General features: G+C 44.6%; 1 protein-coding gene across 3 annotated transcripts in view; it reads left to right on the forward strand.

Annotated features, from left to right (window-relative positions):
- Window positions 1-20,340, forward strand: part of SMARCAL1 (SWI/SNF related, matrix associated, actin dependent regulator of chromatin, subfamily a like 1) — a 61,115-nt gene that overhangs the window by 10,788 nt on the left and 29,987 nt on the right. For all 3 annotated transcript variants that reach the window (XM_063095223.1, XM_063095238.1, XM_063095230.1), the window contains 6 exons: window positions 3,106-3,318; window positions 5,352-5,402; window positions 11,741-11,927; window positions 14,949-15,099; window positions 16,696-16,854; window positions 19,340-19,405. In XM_063095223.1, the coding sequence (XP_062951293.1) occupies window positions 3,106-3,318; window positions 5,352-5,402; window positions 11,741-11,927; window positions 14,949-15,099; window positions 16,696-16,854; window positions 19,340-19,405 (827 nt within the window). The remainder of the gene's footprint in view (window positions 1-3,105; window positions 3,319-5,351; window positions 5,403-11,740; window positions 11,928-14,948; window positions 15,100-16,695; window positions 16,855-19,339; window positions 19,406-20,340) is intronic.

Raw genomic sequence — 20,340 nt, forward strand, 5'->3', positions numbered from 1 at the left:
GAGACTCGCTTTTGCAGCTAAGAAACAGTTCTTTTCCTGCTCCGCACTTCAAAGCTGTTGCCTGTAAATGAGGCAGCCTCTCCTGCTGGGGGCAAAGTGGCGGTCAGCCCTCATGACCGGCCAGCAGCAGCGGTCCTCCCTTAAGAGATGGCGAGAGGAAGGTCCACAAGTTTCCCGGCTGCCTGAGGCCCAGTGGCCGCCTTTTCCACCTCAGCTACTCTGTGCCAACCGCCACAGCCACCGCCATCTTGAAACCCAAAACAATAAAGACTTGGTGGTATCCCTTTTCTTTGGTAGCTGCTGGTGCATTCGTTTGCTAGGACTGCCAAAACAAATTAACATAAACTGGGCAGCTTAAACAACAAAAATTTATTCGCTCATACTCCTGGAGGCTGGAAGTCTGAGAGCAAGGTGTCGGCAGGATTGGTTCCTCCTGATGTCCCTCTCCTTGACTTGAAGTAGACTGTGCTCTCACATGGCCTTTCCTCTCTGCACATGCATCCCTGGTGTTTGTCCCTCTACTTATAAGGACACCAGTCATTTTAGATTAGGGCCCGTTGACCTTACTTAATTTATTAACCTCTTTAAAGGCCCGCATCTCATACTCACATTCTGAGGTCCTGGGGATTGGAACTTCAACATGTGAATTTTGGAGGAAAACAATTCAGTCCATAGGACTGCTGGCAACATTTTTGGGAAGCTCATTTTTTAACCCATTTGTTGGGTGCTGGAAGGAAGAGCCCCAGTGCTCTGGTTGAGATGGCAGAGTTTGATGTCTCGTATTCTCTGCTGCTGCTCACTTTAAACGAGGCATTTCCACTGTCACAGTTTTGTTTGTTTGGTCATCTGTTCTCTGGCTGCAGTGCTTGGTGACTCAGATGACTTCTCCTTTTGTACCTTTATGTTTTCTGTGTAGTGTGGTTGCTTTTCGTAATGCTCTACGTGCTTTTTGAAAACAGTGTTTGCTGGGCACAGAATTCTCTCCGTAGCTTTTAGATGAATCTTACTGATGAAGTGTTTGGCTCCTGTATATTTTTACCAATGTTTTGCATGCTTGATCTGTTATCTACTGAGATATGCCTTGAACCTCTTGCAACATTTGTGGGTTTGTGAATTTATTTCTAAGTTTCAGATAGGTTCATTATTGTCCTGTCTTAGTAGATTATACTCTTTATCAATGTAACATATAAAGATTGTCTCTGTGTCAGTCTTCCTGTCATTTTGCTTTAGGTATATCTCTGGATTTTGCTTTTTTAACCCTACCACGTACTCACTGTAGAACATATGGAAAGTATGTAATTATGTAAAGAAGAAACTATTCCTCATAACCTCCCCACTTGATTAACCATTATTAACATTTTGCCTTTGTTCCTCCCAGCCTTTCTTCTTTACATTAAAATGTACAAATTTAGGGGCTGGCCAGTCAGCTCAGTTGGTGGTTAGAGTGTGATGCTGATAACACCAAGGTCTGGGGTATTATCTCTGTACCAGCTTAGCTATAAATCTGTATATTTTATTTATTTATAATATAAATAACTAAATAAATAAAATGTACAAATTTATACATGTATATAATTTTTATTTTGCCTTTTTCATTTAGTGTTCCAGCATAAGCATTTTTTATTTTAATAAGGTTAATAGTTAATTCCAAGTGATGAAAATGTGAGATGTCCATTATTACAGTGAACCATTTGACCTTCAAAAACGATTTCATGTTGTTGGACTTAATATTGTTTTTTGTACTATTGTTTTTTTCAAAATTTCATAGTTAAAAAATAAGATTAATCAATGGTGGTACCTGAGACGATTTCGAGTAGTACGCTTGATGCAAAACTTTTTCAAAATTTGGACAGTTACATATTTGCTTTAAGGGTAATAATATATTGGGCACTTTCAAAAAAAAAAATAAGATTAATGTCTACATAACATTCCATTGTGTGAATGTGTTATAAATTGCTTAAATTATTTTCTTGCTGTTTAATTTTAATTTGTTCCCAGTTTTTCCAGTTTTAAAGCTGTAAGGAACACCTTTGTGCATAAATTTTTGTCTATTTTCAGTTGTAAGTTGGCATAGATTCCCACGAGTTGAATCATCATAATCACTTTTTAGAGTTCTTGCTATATATTGCCAAATTGTTTTCCAAAAGTTTTATTTCCAACTAGCAATGTGCATGTCAGTTTTTTTATCTTGCAAGTTTGATAGGTAAAAAAATGGCTTTTATTTCTTTGATTATTTGTGAAGTTGAACATTTCTTCAAATGTTTATTAATTTTTCTCCACCCTTTTTAATTGGCTACATTTCTATTCTATTATTTTGTGGTCTTAGGATTTTTTAAGCATGAACTGTTTGAATTTCTTGCAAGTGTCTTCACTCAGTAGTTTTGCCTCTCAGGTCAGTTTGTTTTTTGACAGTTTAGTTTTATGTAGTCAAATCTATTTATCTGCAAAATGTATCACTAATAGATAAAAGCATTTGTGGTCTGGCAGCCCTGTTTCTCATTCCCTTGGTCTCCAAGCAGTAGACAGAATAGTGACCTGGGAACAGGGCTGACTGAGTGATCTGTGGTGTGTTGACTTCACTGACTTCTCCAACACATCAACAGAAACTGTCTAGCAAGTTCACTCATCCTGGTGTGCTTCCTCTCCCCACTGTTAATTTCTGAATTCTGAGTTTTTGTTTGTTTGTTTGTTTAAAAAAGATGACTGGTCAGGGGATCTTAACCCTTGACTTGTTGTTGTCAGCACCACGCTCTCCCAAGTGAGCCATGGGCCAGCCCTATATAAGGATCCGAACCCGTGGCCTTGGTGTTATCAGCACCACACTCTCCCAAGTGAGCCATGGGCCGGCCCTTGAATTCTGTTTTTTAATTTTAAAAAGGAGAGCAGAAGAGTTACATTCAAGAAATATTGAAATTCCTAAAGCCCCAATTAAAGGAAATGTAAAACCTTTCTAATTTACCAGTGCCTTTTCTAGCCTGCCTGCCACATGTAACTCCTCTTGACCCTGTCCCTGCCCTACTTTCTCCCTCCTCCCATGCCTGCCCGAGCATCCCAGGGCCATGTCAAAGTCAACTGCTTTGTCATCTTTGTCCTTCTCTTTGGCAGTGAAAGCAGCCCGGCACATCCCCAAGGTGACCCTGCAGCCTTTGGAAGGGGCCAATGGCAGTGGTGGGGGACAGACTGGCCTTCCTTCAGCTCCGTCCCTTGCCTTTGTCAAAGGGCGGTGTACGCTCATCTCCCGGGCCCGCTTTGAGGCTGACATCGGCTACTCGGAGGACCTGATCACAGTGTTTAAACAGATGGATTCAAGGACATACGGCAAGTAATTGATCTCTGATTCCCAGGAGGTATAGCAGTCTGTGATCTCAGCATAGGGTGTTTTTCTCTATCTCTGAATATTTGGAAATGACTTTCTTGTAGAGGCTTCCTGGACTGCTCCTGTTACTGTAGAAAGATGGCAACTCAGCTTTTCCAGATAGTGGACACATAGTGGGGGCTGTTTTATACTTAAGGCCTCCCAAAGAGAAGACCTCATAATTTTCCCCAGGTACCTGATCAGTGTCTTCTCATTAGAAGCAGGTAAATTCATGCTTCAGCCACTTAAGCCCATCTATTTTTAGTTTGGCCTTAGCAGAACAGAAAAACAAGTGGTTGCCATAAAAATAAGTGCCTTTCCATCCATCGGCTAAGACACTGGTTTTCAAATGTGAGCATGTGGGGGAAGCACCTGGTGGCCTTGCTAACACTGAATGCTGGGCACCACCGTGGAGTTCCCGATTCTGGAGCTCTAGGGTGGGGCCAAAAGTTTGCATTTTTCAGCGGCTCCCTGATGCTGTTGCTGCTGCTCAGGGTTCCACAGTTTGCAGATGCTGATGGTTCTCTACTCTGGCTGCTCATCAGCGTCACTGGGCTCCTTCAGAAACACCAGTGCCTGGTTCCCAGCCAGAAGTGCTGATTTAACTGGGCTAAGGTGGGGCCTGGGCACTGGTATTTTTAAAAAATCTTCAGATGACCCTAATAATTTGCCAGGGTAAAAACCACTGGTCAAAGCAGAACGGTTTGCTTTATTTTTTATGAGGTTCTTCAACAGCTGTCTAGTAAGAATAAGGGGCAGAAGCAGTTTTAGAATTCTGCACTCCTGGATTTCATTCTTAGCTCTGCCCACGTTGTTTTTAGAAATTACATGGCTTTTATGGATCAGTGTTTTCCCATTCTTTAGACTAAAACTAAAAGGTTTTAGTCTTTTCCTTAGGCAAGTAGAAAGCAAAGCTTTAAAACATCATCACATTCAGGCAGCGTGGTGGAAGAGCCTCTAGAATTACTCACTAGTGAGAGGTTTCGTCAGGCTTGGCTCCTTCAGGAGGAGGGGGATGGTTGCTATAACATCATCACCCCTTAGATGGGTCAAGTGTTAGGCAGGGTTCAGGTGAGATATGCTGGGCCCAGCCAGGTCATGACATGAGCTGCCCGCACAAGGGCCAGGATTCTTAACCCCCCCGGCCCCTCATATGTTTGGCTTCAGGTTGGGGTAGCCCTTAAAAAGCAAATACAATGATCTGTATCTATCATCAGCTTTGAAATTACACTCTTGACATGGTCTGCTGTTTTGGGAGTGGGTACAGTTAAAATATTGGTACCCGATCCTACTCACACCTAGACATCCAAGAACCATGATTGGATTCTTTGCCATAGCTATTATTCACAGATTTTCCCACTTGCCGCTCTGCCACTGTCAGAATTAAATTTTATGTAATCATCACAGTAGACCTGTGAGGTAGGGGCTGTAGTATCCTCATCTTTCACACTGGAGGCTCAGAGATGTTTTATAACTTGCCCATGGTCACGCAGCTAGAAAGAGGCAGAGCTGGGATTTGAACGTGGGTGGGTTGACCACTCTGACCACACACAGCTTGTTCACCATGTCTAAAGTGGAGCTAATAACAGAGACCACTCCATAGGGTGAGGGTTTGATGAGATGGCACAAGTGACCCTGGGCACAGTGATGGCTTCACAGAAGTGCTGAGTAAGTATAAGCCCCGCATCATCCCTGTCTTCTACATTCAGGGCATTTCTGACCCTCTGGGCCATCCCGATCATGTCTCCCTGTAGCACCTTATATCACAACTCTTAGAACCAGTGTTGTCACCATCTCTGCTCCTCTTCCCTCCCCGTATACTGTGGAAACCTTGAGGGCAGTACTGTCTTAACTTCTGTGTCCCCAGTGCCCAGCGCAGGACTAGCCACGTTGTCCAAGCTTAATGGAGGTTTGTGCAGCCAGGGAATGAATGAGTGTGATGATGTAGCAGGAGGGCAGGGCATCCTCTTTGCTTATTTATTTCTTCTCATTGCAGATGTCAAGACCAGAAAGTGGAACTTTCTCTTGGAAGAGCACAATAAACTCAGTGAGCAGCCCACCTTGCTTGTTTTGTATCACACTATTGTTAAGCTTTACTAATCTGCCTTAAATTTAATGTATTTGAAAAGAATCCCCTCCCTCTGCTGTGGTAACTTCAGACGCTTAAGAACCGGGCAAGTAAAGATGAAGATGTGCTGAGATGGTGGCTTTATGACGCAGATACAGGCCTCTTCTTCCATAAGGGTGAGGTGGTACTAGTAAAATTCCCAAGGCCTGGGAAACCTTCTGCCATCATAGAAGTGCTGGAAGTGGGGTACAGGTACTTTGGGAATCAGGGATGAGCTTGGATTGCTTAGCTTAGATGGATGCTACCTTAGGTTACCTCTAAGAAGGGTCTCAGTTTGCTTCTAGGAGAGTCTCACTGATTATGGACTTCATTAGGGACTGATTTCCATCAGATATAGATGTCGAGGCCAAGGGATTTAAACATTTAACAAGCACCTTAGCGATCAACCAAGGGAAGGTCTTGTGTGTACAGATATCATAACTGCAATAAGGAAGAGCCAGTTTGGGCTTATCATTTTTCTTCTGTGTGTTCTGCTCAGATGGGATCAATTCTAATATGCCTGAGAAAGAGGGTGGCTGTATCTCAGCCTGTCCTGCAGTACTGGTCTCTCATCCATCTTCCAAGCTGTAGCAGTTCTGCAGCTGGCACAACTTATGATCCTCCTGCTTGACCCCCTTGAGGGCTTGATGAGCCCCCCAGACAGTGGGAGGTGTCCTTTGTTGCATCGGGCCAGGAGAGATACGATCCAGCCCTGGGAACTCTAGTCATTGGCCATCTTGCCCATCAGGTTAGGTCTTTAAGGAAGAGGGAAAATCATGGTTTTCCTTCCCTTTGTCTCCTGGGCAGTTAGTTCAACATTCTGGGCTCTGTTTGTCCGTTTAGTAAAAATACAGGGTCTTTAATCGCAATCTGCCCTGCTGACATAGGAATGAAATATAAAAGAAGAGCTTTTGGTTCCTTGAGGAAAGACTTGCTGTAAACTACAAGGTTAAGTTTGAAGATGAGGTGGTACTTAGTACTCTTACATGCTGGTTGAAGCAGAAAGAATGGCTGACATTGATCTGAGACTCTCTGGCTGCTGCTATTTGGAACTTGTGATTCAGAGGGCCAAAGCTGAATTTTTAATGAGAAGTAGGAGCCAGTTCTTTCCTCTCTATCAGGAAAGACATAAACATGTTAGCTATAAAGGCTTTGAGTTTTATGGAACGATGAAAAGCAAGATACTAGCAGTAGCAGGTGAATGTAATGTTGAGAAACTCACATAGCCTTACATAGTGGTTCTTAATCTTTCACGGACCATAGATTCCTTCAAATACCTGAAGAAAAAGTGGGTTCTTCACTCAGAAAAATGCACATAATGGCCACACATAAAATTTCACATTTGGTATTAATAATTCTATGGATCCTGAGTAAAGAATTCTAGCTTAGAGTTTTTACATGCTATCTCGTCATTACAATGTCTTGTAGAAGACTGATCTTCCCTATTTCATAGATTGGAAAAAGCTTGGGCCTAGAGAAAGGAAATAGTTGCTTTCCTTATTGAGAGCATTGCAGGGTCATCATAAAGTCAGTGACAGAAATACGACAAAAATTTCCCTCTGCGTTTGTAACCTGACCCATTATGAGACTTAGAAGCCAGCACTGTGAACTAAGAAGCCAGGCAGGGAAGGCACTGCAGAATATAACACCGTTTCCAATTTAGTTCTGATTTTACCATTAACCCCCTATAAACCTGGGGAATTTGCACCTCTCTCCTCATCCCGAAGTCTCCTTCCTTGTGTAAAATGAGATTATTGACCCAGAGCTAGTGAACATGTGCACATAAAACTAATTAAGAAATGATGATGAGACCTGAGTATTTGCATGCTCATTGATGATGTGGTGAGAATTATTTTCTCTAGCAAGGTGAATCTAAGAGCTTTCCACCCCTGTCTTTTCTAAGTGACTTGAGGTTTTTGCCCCCCAGTGAAATAGGCATGAGCCCTTTTGTTTTACTCCGGCTGTCACAGTCCAGAAGGGTTCTCAACAAGCTTGTCCTGTCAGCTGCTATTTGAAAACATTAGCATCTCTCTGCTGTGTTACTGGTAGCGTTCTGCCAAAGAGCTATTTTACAGAAATGACTTCTAGATGACTCATGAAGCCAGACGGCACACACCTGTCATCTCCCAGCACCAGGGAAAGGACAATAGAGACTGTCATTTACAGGGAATGGTGGCTTTCTCAGAAAGATACTCGGTTGGTGGAACTAGCAGCATAGGATTTTGGAGACAGTAGTTGATAGGAGACAAAGTGGATGTCGGTTTTATTCCTCCAGAATGGATGAGAGAATATAATGCTTTCAAAGCACTGTGTTTCACACCAGCCTAATTATCAGCCCTTTCTCAGCTTTCATCAGGTATTTGAGTTCTGAAGATCATGAGGATTAAAATGAAAAAGCTTTCTGAACGCACATGGAGTGCTCAGTCTCCTGAAGTGTGCAGAAATCAGCATGCTCAGATTTAATTTGGAGGAATAAAATGTATTTTTGTACCAGTATGGACAGTCTATTTTATGTTAAAGCTGTCAACCTTACCTTATTTCCTCTCATGGTGATTCTGTTCATGGAAACTGTTTCCAGAAATAACCGGTACTTCTACTTAGTGAAGAACAGAAATGGATTTAAATGTATTGAAAACGCAAAGCAACTGGAAGTAGCAGCAGATGGCTCGGCCCTCCATATTTACACCAGTATATGCAATGGGACCCAATTGATGGTCGTGGCAAAAGATTTTTGGAATACCTTGTGGGGATATTGAGAAAACATGATCACACATGACCGTATGGAATAGAGAACCAACCACCTTAGAATCTCAAATAATATTGGGTAGAAATGAAATATGCCCAGTTTCTTTTGGTTTCATTTACTGGATACCTGAGGGACAGTTAGCCCCTGGTGAGTTACTGTAACTCGGGGTGCCCTTAAAAAGGTAAAGGATAAAGAGCAACTGAAGATCAGTAAATAATGGTTACTCTTATAATTAGGTTTTTCAAAGGAAAATGATAAAAGGGAAGAAAATCTTGAAAGCTACAGCCCACCGGACAGCAGGCTGTGATTGGTAGTTTAATGATGATTCTACTACCAAGGATCTCTAGGTGTATTATCTTTTCTCTAACTTTTTAATTTTTAGCTCATCTCCCTCCACCCCCCAACAATTACATGTTTTATTTATATCTCTGGTTTATTCTTCTGTTTTTCCTTTGAATAAAGGTTTTTTTCCTCTTAATTTGAAAATCAGGTGACACTAATTCTTTTACAAAGCAAAATCAATGCAATAATTTGCCTTCATTTCCATGTAGATCCCAAGTAATTTATCTTCCCCACTTTGGTTAGTGGCCCTGACTAGAAGAGATTTTTCCATCCACTTATAGAAGTCTAGGAGCTGCATACTAGGAAGGAAAGTAAGTGCCACTAAATATAAATGGAAAAAGTTCAAGTAATGGTCATTCTAAGTAATAGTCATTCTAAGTAATAGTTTAGTCTCTAAGGTTAGCAGGTGTTGGTTAGCTTTTTTTGTAAAGGGCCAGTAGTAAATATTTTAGGCTTTGTAGGCCTTGTGTTCTCTGTCCCAACTGCTCAACTCTGCCAGTGTAGTGTGAAGGCAGCCATAGTCAATCCATAAATGAATAGCATGGCTGTGTTCCAGTAAAACTTTATTTAAAAAAACAACAGTTGGCCCACAGCCTTAGCTTGCTGACCCCTGCTTTAGAGAACAGGTAAGGAGCTATCAAGTCACCTCCAGACTAATGGATATTTTAGCTGCTTCACCACAGAGATCACTACTGTAAACCTCACCTCTCAAGGGGAGATATTTATTCTCTTATAAAAAGGGTCAAAAATGTACATTTTACCAGCTTATGGCTTTTGCAGAGACTCTGCCTTTTGTCATTTTTTTTTCCTTTTTTTATTGAATCATAATTGATTATACATATTTTGAGGGTTCAATGTTGACATATATCGATCAAATCAATATTATTAGCATATATATATATAATAAGAATTTGTACTTATTCTTTATGCCCCTTATCCAATCTCTCCCATCCCCCTCTCCCTAGCCCCTCCCACCTCTGATAACCTTAGATTTCTTCTCTCCTTCTGAAAGAGTAACAGTTACTCTGTTGATTTGTTGCCTAGATGATATGCCAGTGCTGAGAGAGGTGTGTTCAGGTCCCCCACTATTATCGTAGAGCAGATGCTTCTTCTATCACTCTGGAATTGGCTTTGTGGAGAGAGACATCCTTTTCTTTTCTTTGGTCTCTGCTGGTGACTCTCCTTGTGTTACTTGAGTGGCTGGCAGGCCATCCACATGGTGATTGTGGCATCTAGCCACTTTTGCGGCAGTTGTACCTATTGTGGTGGCTGCAGTGGGCCACCAACATGGAAGTGGTGATTTTGGCATGCTCCTTGCCTGGTTGCAGGAGGAGGGGTCAGTCCCGAGCTTAATGCCTCAGGACCCAGGGCAGGCCCCATGGCAGCGTACCTGGTTGTGGGGAGAGGGGTTGGTTCCCGGCTCCATCTGTTTTTATATTATAAGATGTTGTTGTGGAGCAGTTGGGTGGGAGAAGGAGGAAGGAGGGGTGGGGTTGAGGCCCGTGACACCCCCTCATTCCTGCAGGGGAGACCAGGGGGCTTCCAGTGGTAACTTGATCGTCACTAGGCTGGTTGCAGATGCGGGGGGTGGTGTGGCTGAGGCCCCCAGCCCTTCCCGCTCCCTGGCTTGGGGGCCCAGGAAACTTCCAGTCCTTCTAGATTTTATAGGTGTTCTGTGGTAAAGTGAGGCCTTTACTGGTTAATAGCAAACTTTGTCTCTGGTCTGTGGGTATTTTGTTTTTTCTTTCAGTTCTGTGTTGGATTATTCGTTGTTCTCACTACTTAAACTCTGCACTGGAATTAATTTGTTGTCCTTTGCTTATTTCTGAAATGGGGGAGCTTCCTGTGGGGACCAGCACTTGAGCCCTGTGGTTCAGCTAAATTGCGGCTTTGCTGCTGATTCCCTGGAGAAGGCTTTTTGTGCAGCTCAGTTTTAAAGGTTGTCTCTGTAGGTACGTCTGGGTCTCGTGAGATCTGGTACATCTGGGTTTTGTAGAAACTCTGGTCTAGACCTGAGTCTTTTTAGCAAATTGCTCCCCCTGCAGTTCTGTATTCCTCACCAGTCTCCACTGAGTGGGCCTGTGCTGACTGAAGGGCAGATCAGCTGTCCTTGCTGTGTCCCAGTGTTACCCCATGGGCCTGTCTCCCCCACTGCCTGTACTCCACACACTTTCCATGGGATGGGCCGTGTGCCAGTCCCTTGCATTGACTCACTGGCCTCTGAATGGCTCCTTTTTTTCAGTTGTGGGTCCACAGGCCCCCCCCACTGGGGGCCACCAAGGCCCTCCTCTCCCCTGCTGCTTCCAAGCAACGTCATATGAAGGACACGGCAGCAGCATTTGCCAGCTCTTGCTCCGTGTGCTCACCAGGGCCAGCCTTGAAGCAACCAGGGCTTGAAATGGTGGGAGCAGTCCTTTCTTTCTCTCATCATGGCTTCTCCTGCCTACACGCACTCCGTAGGTCTCTCCTCCTCTTCCCCTGAGCTCTAGCGGCTCCAGCTTAGCTGTCATTGCTTTTAAATAGTTGTAAATTGGTTGATTTGTGGGAGAGAGTGATGCTGGGGGCCGTCTATTCTGCCATCTTGAACAGAAGCTTCATCATTGTTGTTTTTTAGTAGCACTACTGTCTTACCAACCTTTCTTGGAAACACCTAACAGCTTCTCTGTACAGAGCACAATATTTCCTGCCTGTTGACGGTAGGTAACTTAGAGTTCTCTGCCTCCTCAAACATCGAAACTATCAAAAGAAAACATAAGGAGAATGGAAACAAAACAAGATTTATTCCCTTTCGGACTTATTTTTTTAGGTGTCTTTCTGGGATGACTTTTTAAGAAATTTATTTATTTGAATGGACATACTAAGAGAATTTAAAAAATTACTTTAGGTTAAAAAATATTAGACACAAAAACACTTTATAGTTCTTTCATTGTGTCATATAGCAAATCAGTTTTGCATTATTGCTTGCCTCTTGCAGAAGTTAAGAAATAGAGAGGGAAACCTAGTTGTCTAGGTTTATGTACTTTGCCTAGAACGCAAGTGTCAGCCCTGATTTTCTCTCAAGTTAACCTTTTTGAGAAGGTGGCATGTAGCAGAATTCTAGTTATTGAACGATGTATACTGAAGCCCCTTCTCTTTCTCCTGATCTTTTGTGCATAAACACTCATTCATACACCTCTGTTCTTCTTTCCAGTTGAAAGGGTGCGCAGCCTCCCGCAAGTTCAGCTGGATCCTCTGCCCAAGACCCTCACCCTGGCTTTCGCTTCTCAGCTCGAGAAGACGTCGCTCTGTCTCACAGCAGATGTCCCTGAGGCAGACCTTTCCGGAGTGGACCCCAAGCTTGTGTCTAATCTGATGCCCTTTCAGAGAGTTGGAGTCAAGTAGGTTCTTGATCTTCCTCTTGCTCTCTCTTTCTGGAATTTCATCATTAACCACCGGCTGGGTTCAGATGCTTCCTCTCTTATGAACACTCATCTTCCACGGATGTCTAGAAGCATGTAGGCATTCAGCAGCCAGGTGTGCTGTTACTAAAGCCTTATTGTAAACATTGATTTCAAATTCCACAAGTTAACCAGGACTGTGGGTTGCATGTGTGCAGAAACTTAATTCAAAAGTAGCCTAAGGAAAGGAGATTTGTCAGTGCGTGTGATAGTACCTCTTCCAGATCTGTTTTCTTCTTAGATTGCTCTGTTCTCAGCCGGGTGCTCCTGCAGTGTGGCAGCTAGGGCTTCCAGGGGCTTCCAGCTGCGTTCCATCAGCCTAGCAACCCAGCGGGAGCACCTCTTTCCTGATGGGTCTGATACTGCAATGGCTTAGGTTTGGTGCCAGCATTGGAGCCAGTCACTGTGGTATGGAGGCTTGAAGTCTTGTTGGTTAGGCTGGTGATAGGCCCATCCATGGAGCCAGAGGGTACGGCCTGCCCTGCCTGAGTTACTTGGATGGAGAGTGGGAGGTGGAGGCTCTCCAAAACAGTGTCAGGGTGCTCCTGTTTCAGAAAGAAGAAAGACAGATCAATTGTCCTGACCTGTCCTTTTTTCTGGAGTTTCTTGGGAGAAACAAAGTGGCAGGTATGAACTTGCTTTCTCTTGAAAATAGCAGAGTTCAAGGAAAGGAAGGATGAGGTCTGTCCAGTGGTAGTAAGAATTAGAGCTGTCTTTAGGCAGTGTGGTTAGAGACAGAGTTCCAAGGAAAGGAGTCTAAATGACCAATGGAACTGATGAACTGAGACAGCCTCTTGATGCCTCAGAAAACTTGGCTGCTGTCTCTGACAGGAGTTTGGTCTTTATGCCTTCTGGGCACGGCTGCCCCTTACTACATTCCATGGTCGCAGCCCTCCCCTCTCTTTTCTTCCTTTCCCTTCCATCTCTCGTAGATAATGCACTCTGCAAAAATTCATCTTGCTTTGCCATTTCAGTCCTTCATCCATTGAGATGTCCTTTGTGCCTTGTTTTAACCAGGCTCGGTGACTTTTTCCTTTGGTCTTTCTTCCTCTGGTTCCTTTATGAAAGCTGAGACAGAGTTTGCCCAGCCCCACCCCGTGGGCAGCCCCTGTCTTCAGCATACCAGTTCTTCCCAGCTCTGTTGGAGATGCTTGGGCCCACGCGGTGAATGCTCACCTTGCCAGTTCACCCTTCCCCACTGAGAGAGGCTGTGCATGAGGCCCCGAGAGCAGCTGTGCACATGACCACAGCAGCAGCAGCACTAGTAGTGGCATCAGAACCCGGCCAGCAGCTTTCATCCTTTTCTGCCACTATGGCTCTGAATCTGCTGGTGGTGCCGGGAGCCTTTCTTTAGAACTTTCTAATGAAATCCAGATTTCAGCTTTCAACCTCAGAAGAGGTTTTGTATTGGGGGAGAAGGGCTGCCAATTCCATGTTTTTGTTGTTGTTGTTGTTTGTTTGTTTTAATGTAAGAACTACAATTGAACACACCCTTAAATTTATGGAGCAACCTGTCTTAGAGATATCAGCTTCCAAAATCTGAATGGTCTCTTTCAACAGATGAGTGAGTTCAGGCTCAGAATGACAGTCATTTGCTTAAAGACACTCAGCTTGCAAAAGTGGAATTGGGACTTAAGTCCGTGTTTTCTGATTATGAATGCAGCATTTTTTTTCTGTTATATCAGACTGCCCTGGAGAGGCTGACATTTAGCTGTGTTATTGTTTCTCTGGCCTTTTCTTTGCTTTGTTGAAATTTTTTGGCTACTTTGTTCCTTAGTTGGGCCACCTCAAAGTGGGGAAAAAGGAGAGAAGGTGAAATTCAGGGGGTCCCCTTCTGCTATGAAAATGACCATATGGATCAAACCTTCTGGAAACTATAGATGGTACAGCAGAGGAGGCTGAAACAAAAGACACTCAAGGGTGTAGGGCCCTCTGTGGATCTGGTGCCCAGGTGCGGCCTGTCCTCCCTGGCCACTGGTTTTGTAAGTCAGCAAGTGAGGTAAAAAATGAGTCTTCTCACACCCACCCTCCCCCTTCTGTCCGTTGATCCCAGAAGTGGCTCTGAAGATTACATAGAGGTAGGTATGTGGAGAGAAGGCCAGGCTGCGGGAGAGGTGAGGTGGCACACTGCTGGGCCGCTGCCACCCCAGTGCAGAGGTGTAGTGGCCAAGGTGGGGGGCTGCTGGGAGACAGAGAAGTGCCCCGACAGGACACCTGTTGTCGCCACACCTGCTGGGCCTTGGCATGTTGGTCTCTAGGCACCTTGAGTCTGCTGCTCAGTTTTCCTGCAGTTCAAATCTGATCATTCTCAAAAGACCAAGTACAATTCAAAAGGTCAAGTGCAGCCTAAAACTCTTGTAGGCCATACCAACTGCTGATGAGAAGAGGTTACATTTAGCATGCAAGAAGGAAAGAAAAAAGAGCTATTCGATTGGCTTCTTACAGATTTCTAAGCAGATGATCAGGTTTTCAGGAATGAGATGAAAGGGGACTGACCGGTGTTTAGAGCAGGAGGCCAGACATCTGGCACATGAGATCTTTTTACTTTTTTGCTGATCAATCATGGGACTTGAGCAAGTCATTTTTACTGTTTGTGTCTTATTTTTTTCCTTTTTGGGGAATAGTAGTTATAACTGGAACATTTCCTTAGCTCTTAAGATGGTGCCAAGCGCTGTTTTAAGGACTTAACATATTAACTCTATTACTTACCTTCTAGATCTTCTCCCCCTGCCCCCCGTCTTTTGACCACCATTCCACATTTTCCCTATTTTGGCTCTCCTTTTATTCTGCCCCTAATTGGCTCCTGCTCTTTCCTCTTTGGGAGCTATCTTGTGAGCAGGGCCCACACTGGCTAGGGCATTAGGCTGCACCCAGCAGTGCTTATCCACTTGACGTGGTGGCAGATGAATTAGTGCCCCGGAAGATGTAACGTGCTGCTGTCCTGACCTCATCTGCTTTCAGTTTTGCCATAGCAAGAAGAGGCCGTCTGCTGCTTGCTGATGACATGGGCCTGGGGAAGACCATTCAAGCCATCTGTATAGCGGCCTTTTACCAGAAAGAGTGGCCACTCTTGGTCGTGGTACCGTCCTCTGTGCGCTTCACCTGGGAGCAGGTTAATTCTCTTTGTATTGTGATTTTAACAAAGAAGGTTTTCCTCAGTGTTAGAGTAGTAAAATAATGGTCTGGAGGCAGGGCCAGGGGATCTTTAAAGATCCAGTCTCAGGTAAAGGCAGGAAGAAAGATGAGATGGCCTCCTGAGGGCAAGCTGATGATTTTCTGAATTAGAATCAGGTTATAACTTTAGCAAAGAAAGCTAAGGAGTTGCCAACTCAGAGACTTAGGTCAGTTGTCAGCAGACATTTCCATTACCTCTTGTGCCCTGCCAATAATACCTTTCATCTGCACCATACTCAATTTCCAAAATATTTTTACCTCTTCTATTTTCCGTAATTCCATCACGGACATGTGCATTAGACACAATACACAGTAACCCCATTTACAGGTGAGAAAACTGAATCTGTAAGAGGTTAAATGAAGCGCTGTGCTTCCTGCTAATGGGGAGCAGGGCGGGACCTTGGAGTCGCAGCTCTTGACTTCTCAGCTCTCTGTGACAGGCGGTGCAGGAAGGATGTTCACCATCTGGAGGAAGACTCTGACCTGAACACCGCATTATCACTCACCCTTGAGCTTTTTCTACTATAAAGCCAGGAATCAGAATAGTTCTGTGAAATGAATAAAAGTCCTTGTATGCAAACTCAGTGAAGACACAAGACCTAGTTCATCGTCGGCAGCTTTTTCTGGTTTTATGCTCCTGCTGGTGGACTTGGGCCTCCCTCCAGCTCAGCTTCTTCCTGAGGCCTCCAGGAGCCGTTGTGGAGAAGAGGCAGCTCTGCTTGCTGCTGGAAGTCTGATGCCCAGATGTGTCATTCTAACCAAAGAAAAGGCAAAAAACTTAAAAAATGTGCATTAAAACAATACTTCATTCTTTTCCTGTCCTTGTGATCTGAGTTCTGTCAATGCTATAGAAGGGAATTATTCAGTACTTATTTGGTGTGTGTTAGATTCCCACAGCACCCTCAGAAATTCTAGAGAAGAGTCAGAAATCAGATGATTACAAGCGGGACCAAGCCTAGAGAAAAGGTCAGCAATCCCATTATCGCAGCAGTGTCAGCCCAGGCGCTGACATGGGGGCATTCTTGTGGCCTTGCTTGCACAGGCTCCAGATACCAGTTTTAGCTAGGATGATAATATTTCTGGAGAGAGCAGGTGGCTTTGTAGAAAATGTTGACATAAATATTTTCATTGGCATCAACAAACACTTACGGTTTTCCTCCAATGTACCAGGCTAAGTCCGTTACAAAATTTCTCTTAGTTAGTTGCATTCTTTCCCTGAAGAAACTTGCTGTCTAGTTAGAGATCACAGAGATGACACACACAGATACCACGAAGTGCTTGCTCATAAGAGAAGGGCTGTCCTGTTAGTGAAAAGCACAGGGGAAGGGGTGGGTAAGAGGAAGGTGGGGATGGTGACTGCTTACAGGACAGGGATTACAGTGGATGAGGAGGGAGGGGAACTGAGTTTGTTTTTTAGGAAACATTAAAATTGGTCCCCATTGGCAGAGTGCTGTTGAGGAGTCGGCTGGGGTCACAGCTGGCAGCTGCAGTACTAGATCACCATTTTTGTTTTGTTCTCTCCTCTCACACCCAGGCCTTCCTTCGATGGCTGCCATCTCTGAGCCCAGACCGCATCAACGTCGTGGTGACCAGGAATGACTGCCTGACCGCTGGCTTGGTCAACATTGTCAGTTTTGACCTTCTTAGCAAGTTGGAAAAACAGCTAAAAACCCCTTTCAAAGTTGTCATCGTTGTAAGTGACTTGACAAAGTCTTTAAGTAAATTTATCGCTTTGGCAACTTTCTTCTTAAAAGCTCCAAGAACTTTCATATGTGTAATCTCATTGAGCCTCTAGGTTTCCAGGAGAATAGAAATCATAGTCTGTTTTGTCGGGAACTAGCATTTCATTCCTTTCAAATTGCTGTTCTCAGACCTAGCTGCATATTAGAATCTCCTGGGAAGCATTTTAAAAAACGTGATTGGTTTCTAGGCCACCTGTTCCCCAGCGTGAGGTCACAGGTAGAGGCCAGCACATGGGCTCCAGACCACAGGGCTCCATAGATGCAAGGGTGTGCATCTTCACCTGGGGTCATCTTGCCAGAATGGCTCAGACATACAGTTCGGACAATTAATGTATCTTCTTCCAGCCAGTATGAAGACACCTCTCCCCCTGAAAAAGCACTTTTCACTGTAGTTACTTATTTAAAGAAGGCTTTACTGGAGTCCCCCTCCCAAATTTGACAGCACGTCTTTCAGTGACTGGTCTTCCTCGCATGCTTCACAAAGAAGGTCTAGACAGACTTGGTACCTGGCCAGCTCTGTCAGCATTGAATGTGTTGACATAGCTTCCCAGTATCAGCATCGTGGGAGCTTAGAGAAGGGAGGAGAAGACATGATTTCTGACCTCAGGGGACCTATTATGTTTTAGACAGGAGACCCACACTGTGTTCTTAGCATAAGCAAACTTAAATGTTTCTGTTTCTTCAATACTTTGTGGGTAATGAGCCTTTGGGGGAGTATTTCTGGTATGGCACAAATTCAAGTCTGGCTTTGAAAGAAATGTCAGCATACATGTAAAGTGAAAACAGTAAAAGAAGTATCCCAGGATGGTGATAGCTCCTGGGAAGAATAATGACTTCATTTCTCACCTGTTACCTTGTGTTAGGCACTTTATGTATAGTCGCTGATCTTCCCAGTGCCCCCTGAGCAGGTGTTAGCCTTCACCATGAGAGTTATCCATTTCACAGCTGATGAAACTGACATGGAGAGCGGGCACATAATTTGCCCACAGGCATGAAGCTTGCAGGTTGGAAAATCATTGATTAAAGCTGGGTTGCATCTGGCTTTAGTATTCCTGTTTTTCTGTTTCTGGCTCATTCTTCAACCTACTGTGTAATTTTTGGCAAGCCATACACAACCAGTGTTGGTTTGTTCTCTAGTTAAGTAAAAGCCCTGTCGCCTTCTGACTTCAAAATGATGGCTCTGAGATGTCACACTTCTTAGAAGAGGCTTTACGTACAAGCTATTCCTTGTGATTTGTTCCAGTTGTGCTACGTTTTTACCCACTGGTCGAAAGGGTCCATTCCCACCATAACGTTTATACTTTCTGTGATTTCTCTCTATAAGCACCTTTTCTTGACAGCCAGGTGGACTCATTATGAAGTAGTACAGATGTAACATCGCTGGTTTCTGGGACTAGATAATAGCCACGACATGTGAGGGCTCCTCTCACACCCCCTCCATTGTGCTTTTGAGGCCCTTTTTATTCATCATGGCTGCAGTGGAACAGGGAATTTCTTGTAGATCAGCTTCAGGGAAAGAGCCAGGATCTCTGTGATATCCCCTAGTCACAAGGCGGCTGATACCAATGAGGGCTTACCAAGTGGCAGGACTGTCCTAGAGCTTTATGTGTGTTAGCCCACTTAAGACTTACAACCTGATACATTAAGAACTACTATAATACCCATTTTATAGATGGAGAAACTGGCACCATGAGAGGTCACGTAGTTGCTCAGAGTCACATAGCAAGGAATCTGAATGGTACCAAACTAGAAATATTCCCCCCAAATACCAAAAAAGTATAAGTTACTCATTTGGCTTTAGAAAATATGACAAATTCTACGTTTGCGTTTGCACAGAGTGCAGAGCTGTAAATAATCCAACTCTGTGTTCTAAGCATAACAGTCAGTCCCTTGAGGGCAGGAGTCACGTCCTCCCTTCTCATTTCTCAGTTCCCACAGTACTTTGTTCACTCGCATTCATTGACAGTACTGATGACATCATCTGATCAGTGGTCAGTATGTCTGGTGTCCTTCCTGCACTGCGAGCCCCTGAGTTCAGGAATGTGGACCCCCAGAGCTTTGCACCAATGCAGGGCACGCAGTGGGTCTTCAGCCCACTACTTTGGTGGCACACTGATGTGAGGGGCCTGTCACAAAGCAGCAAACCACCTTTCAGTGGCTTGTCCATCCTGGCAGCCTCTGGGTAGGCAAGGCGGGCATTCACCAGCCCTACTTTATAGGTGGAAAACTGTGCCGAGATATGAAGCAACTTGCCCTAATGTAGGAGAGAAGCTGCCATCAGAATCCTGGGTCCTTACCTGGGCTCACTGCTCCCACATGGCAGGGAAGCACCCACATGGCAGATGCCATGCCAGGGTCAACCTTAACTTAAGGTGGGCTCTGTCTCTGTCCACTCAGGATTGGGCCTTGCTCACCTGCATGGCTGTTTCTTTTCAGGATGAATCTCACTTCCTCAAAAACAGTAAGACTGCCCGCTGTCGAGCATCTATGCCCCTCCTAAAGGTGAGTACTGCTGAGAACAGATGTCCAGCCTGAGCCCACTGGGCATCGAGATCCCATAGTGTTTTGCTGGTGCTTGCAGGGGGTCCCAGTGCAGAAGGCGCTGCGAGTCCAGGCCTCTGGGTGGCAGACATGACTTAGCATTGCTTGAGAGCGTCTCTCCTTAGGGCCCTGGTGCCAGTTTTATTTTTCTTCCTAATATCCTGCTAAGGAACCAGTAGTCAGTGAAAATGAAGACCTGTTGAGAGTCACTGGCCAGTCAGGACTGAACTCCAGAATCTCCTCTGGCTTCTTGCTTGGATAAGGGAGAGCCTCCAGCAGCTTGTTCACTAAACGGCTCAGGAGAAACTGCCCGTCTTCTAAGTCACTTGTAGTGGCAAAGCTGTCAAGGTGCTGGGAATGAAGGGGAATGAGTTACATACACTTAGAACTGGGCTAGACCCTGTGGGTGTCAGCAAGATGCACTGGCAGGGTTGAGACACACCTTTCCATTGCTACCTTGAGCCTGTCTGGTTAACAGGAGGGCTAGTCATCCACATTCTCTTTTGTGGTGGCCTAAACTTGTCCCTGAGCACTTTGGCTGGTGTGAGTCCTGGCTTCTGAGCAGGCGGGTGGGTATGTGCTGTAGCTTCAAGACTATCAAAATGTGTTCTGATATTCAGCATAGGCTCCATGTTTCGTCTGGCACTCCCTTCCGTGTCTGTGTCCCGGCCTGGCCCCCCACCCCTGACAGAGGGTAGGCCCCCAAATTTCCTTCCATCTTTTTGGGGTGAGTTTTTTCCTAATATTGGGGGGAGGGGAGAGTACAAGTTAGAAATCTCTCACAGATGTCTTTGGAGGAGTCCACTTGGGCTTGTGTAGACTGAGCAAACAGAATTGCATGGTTTTCCTGTGCTCGATTAAAGCAGCCTTTGTATTACTCTGCATGCAAAACCTGC

The sequence above is a fragment of the Cynocephalus volans genome, chromosome 1 (genome assembly GCF_027409185.1).
Source record: "Cynocephalus volans isolate mCynVol1 chromosome 1, mCynVol1.pri, whole genome shotgun sequence".
NCBI lineage: Eukaryota > Metazoa > Chordata > Mammalia > Dermoptera > Cynocephalidae > Cynocephalus > Cynocephalus volans.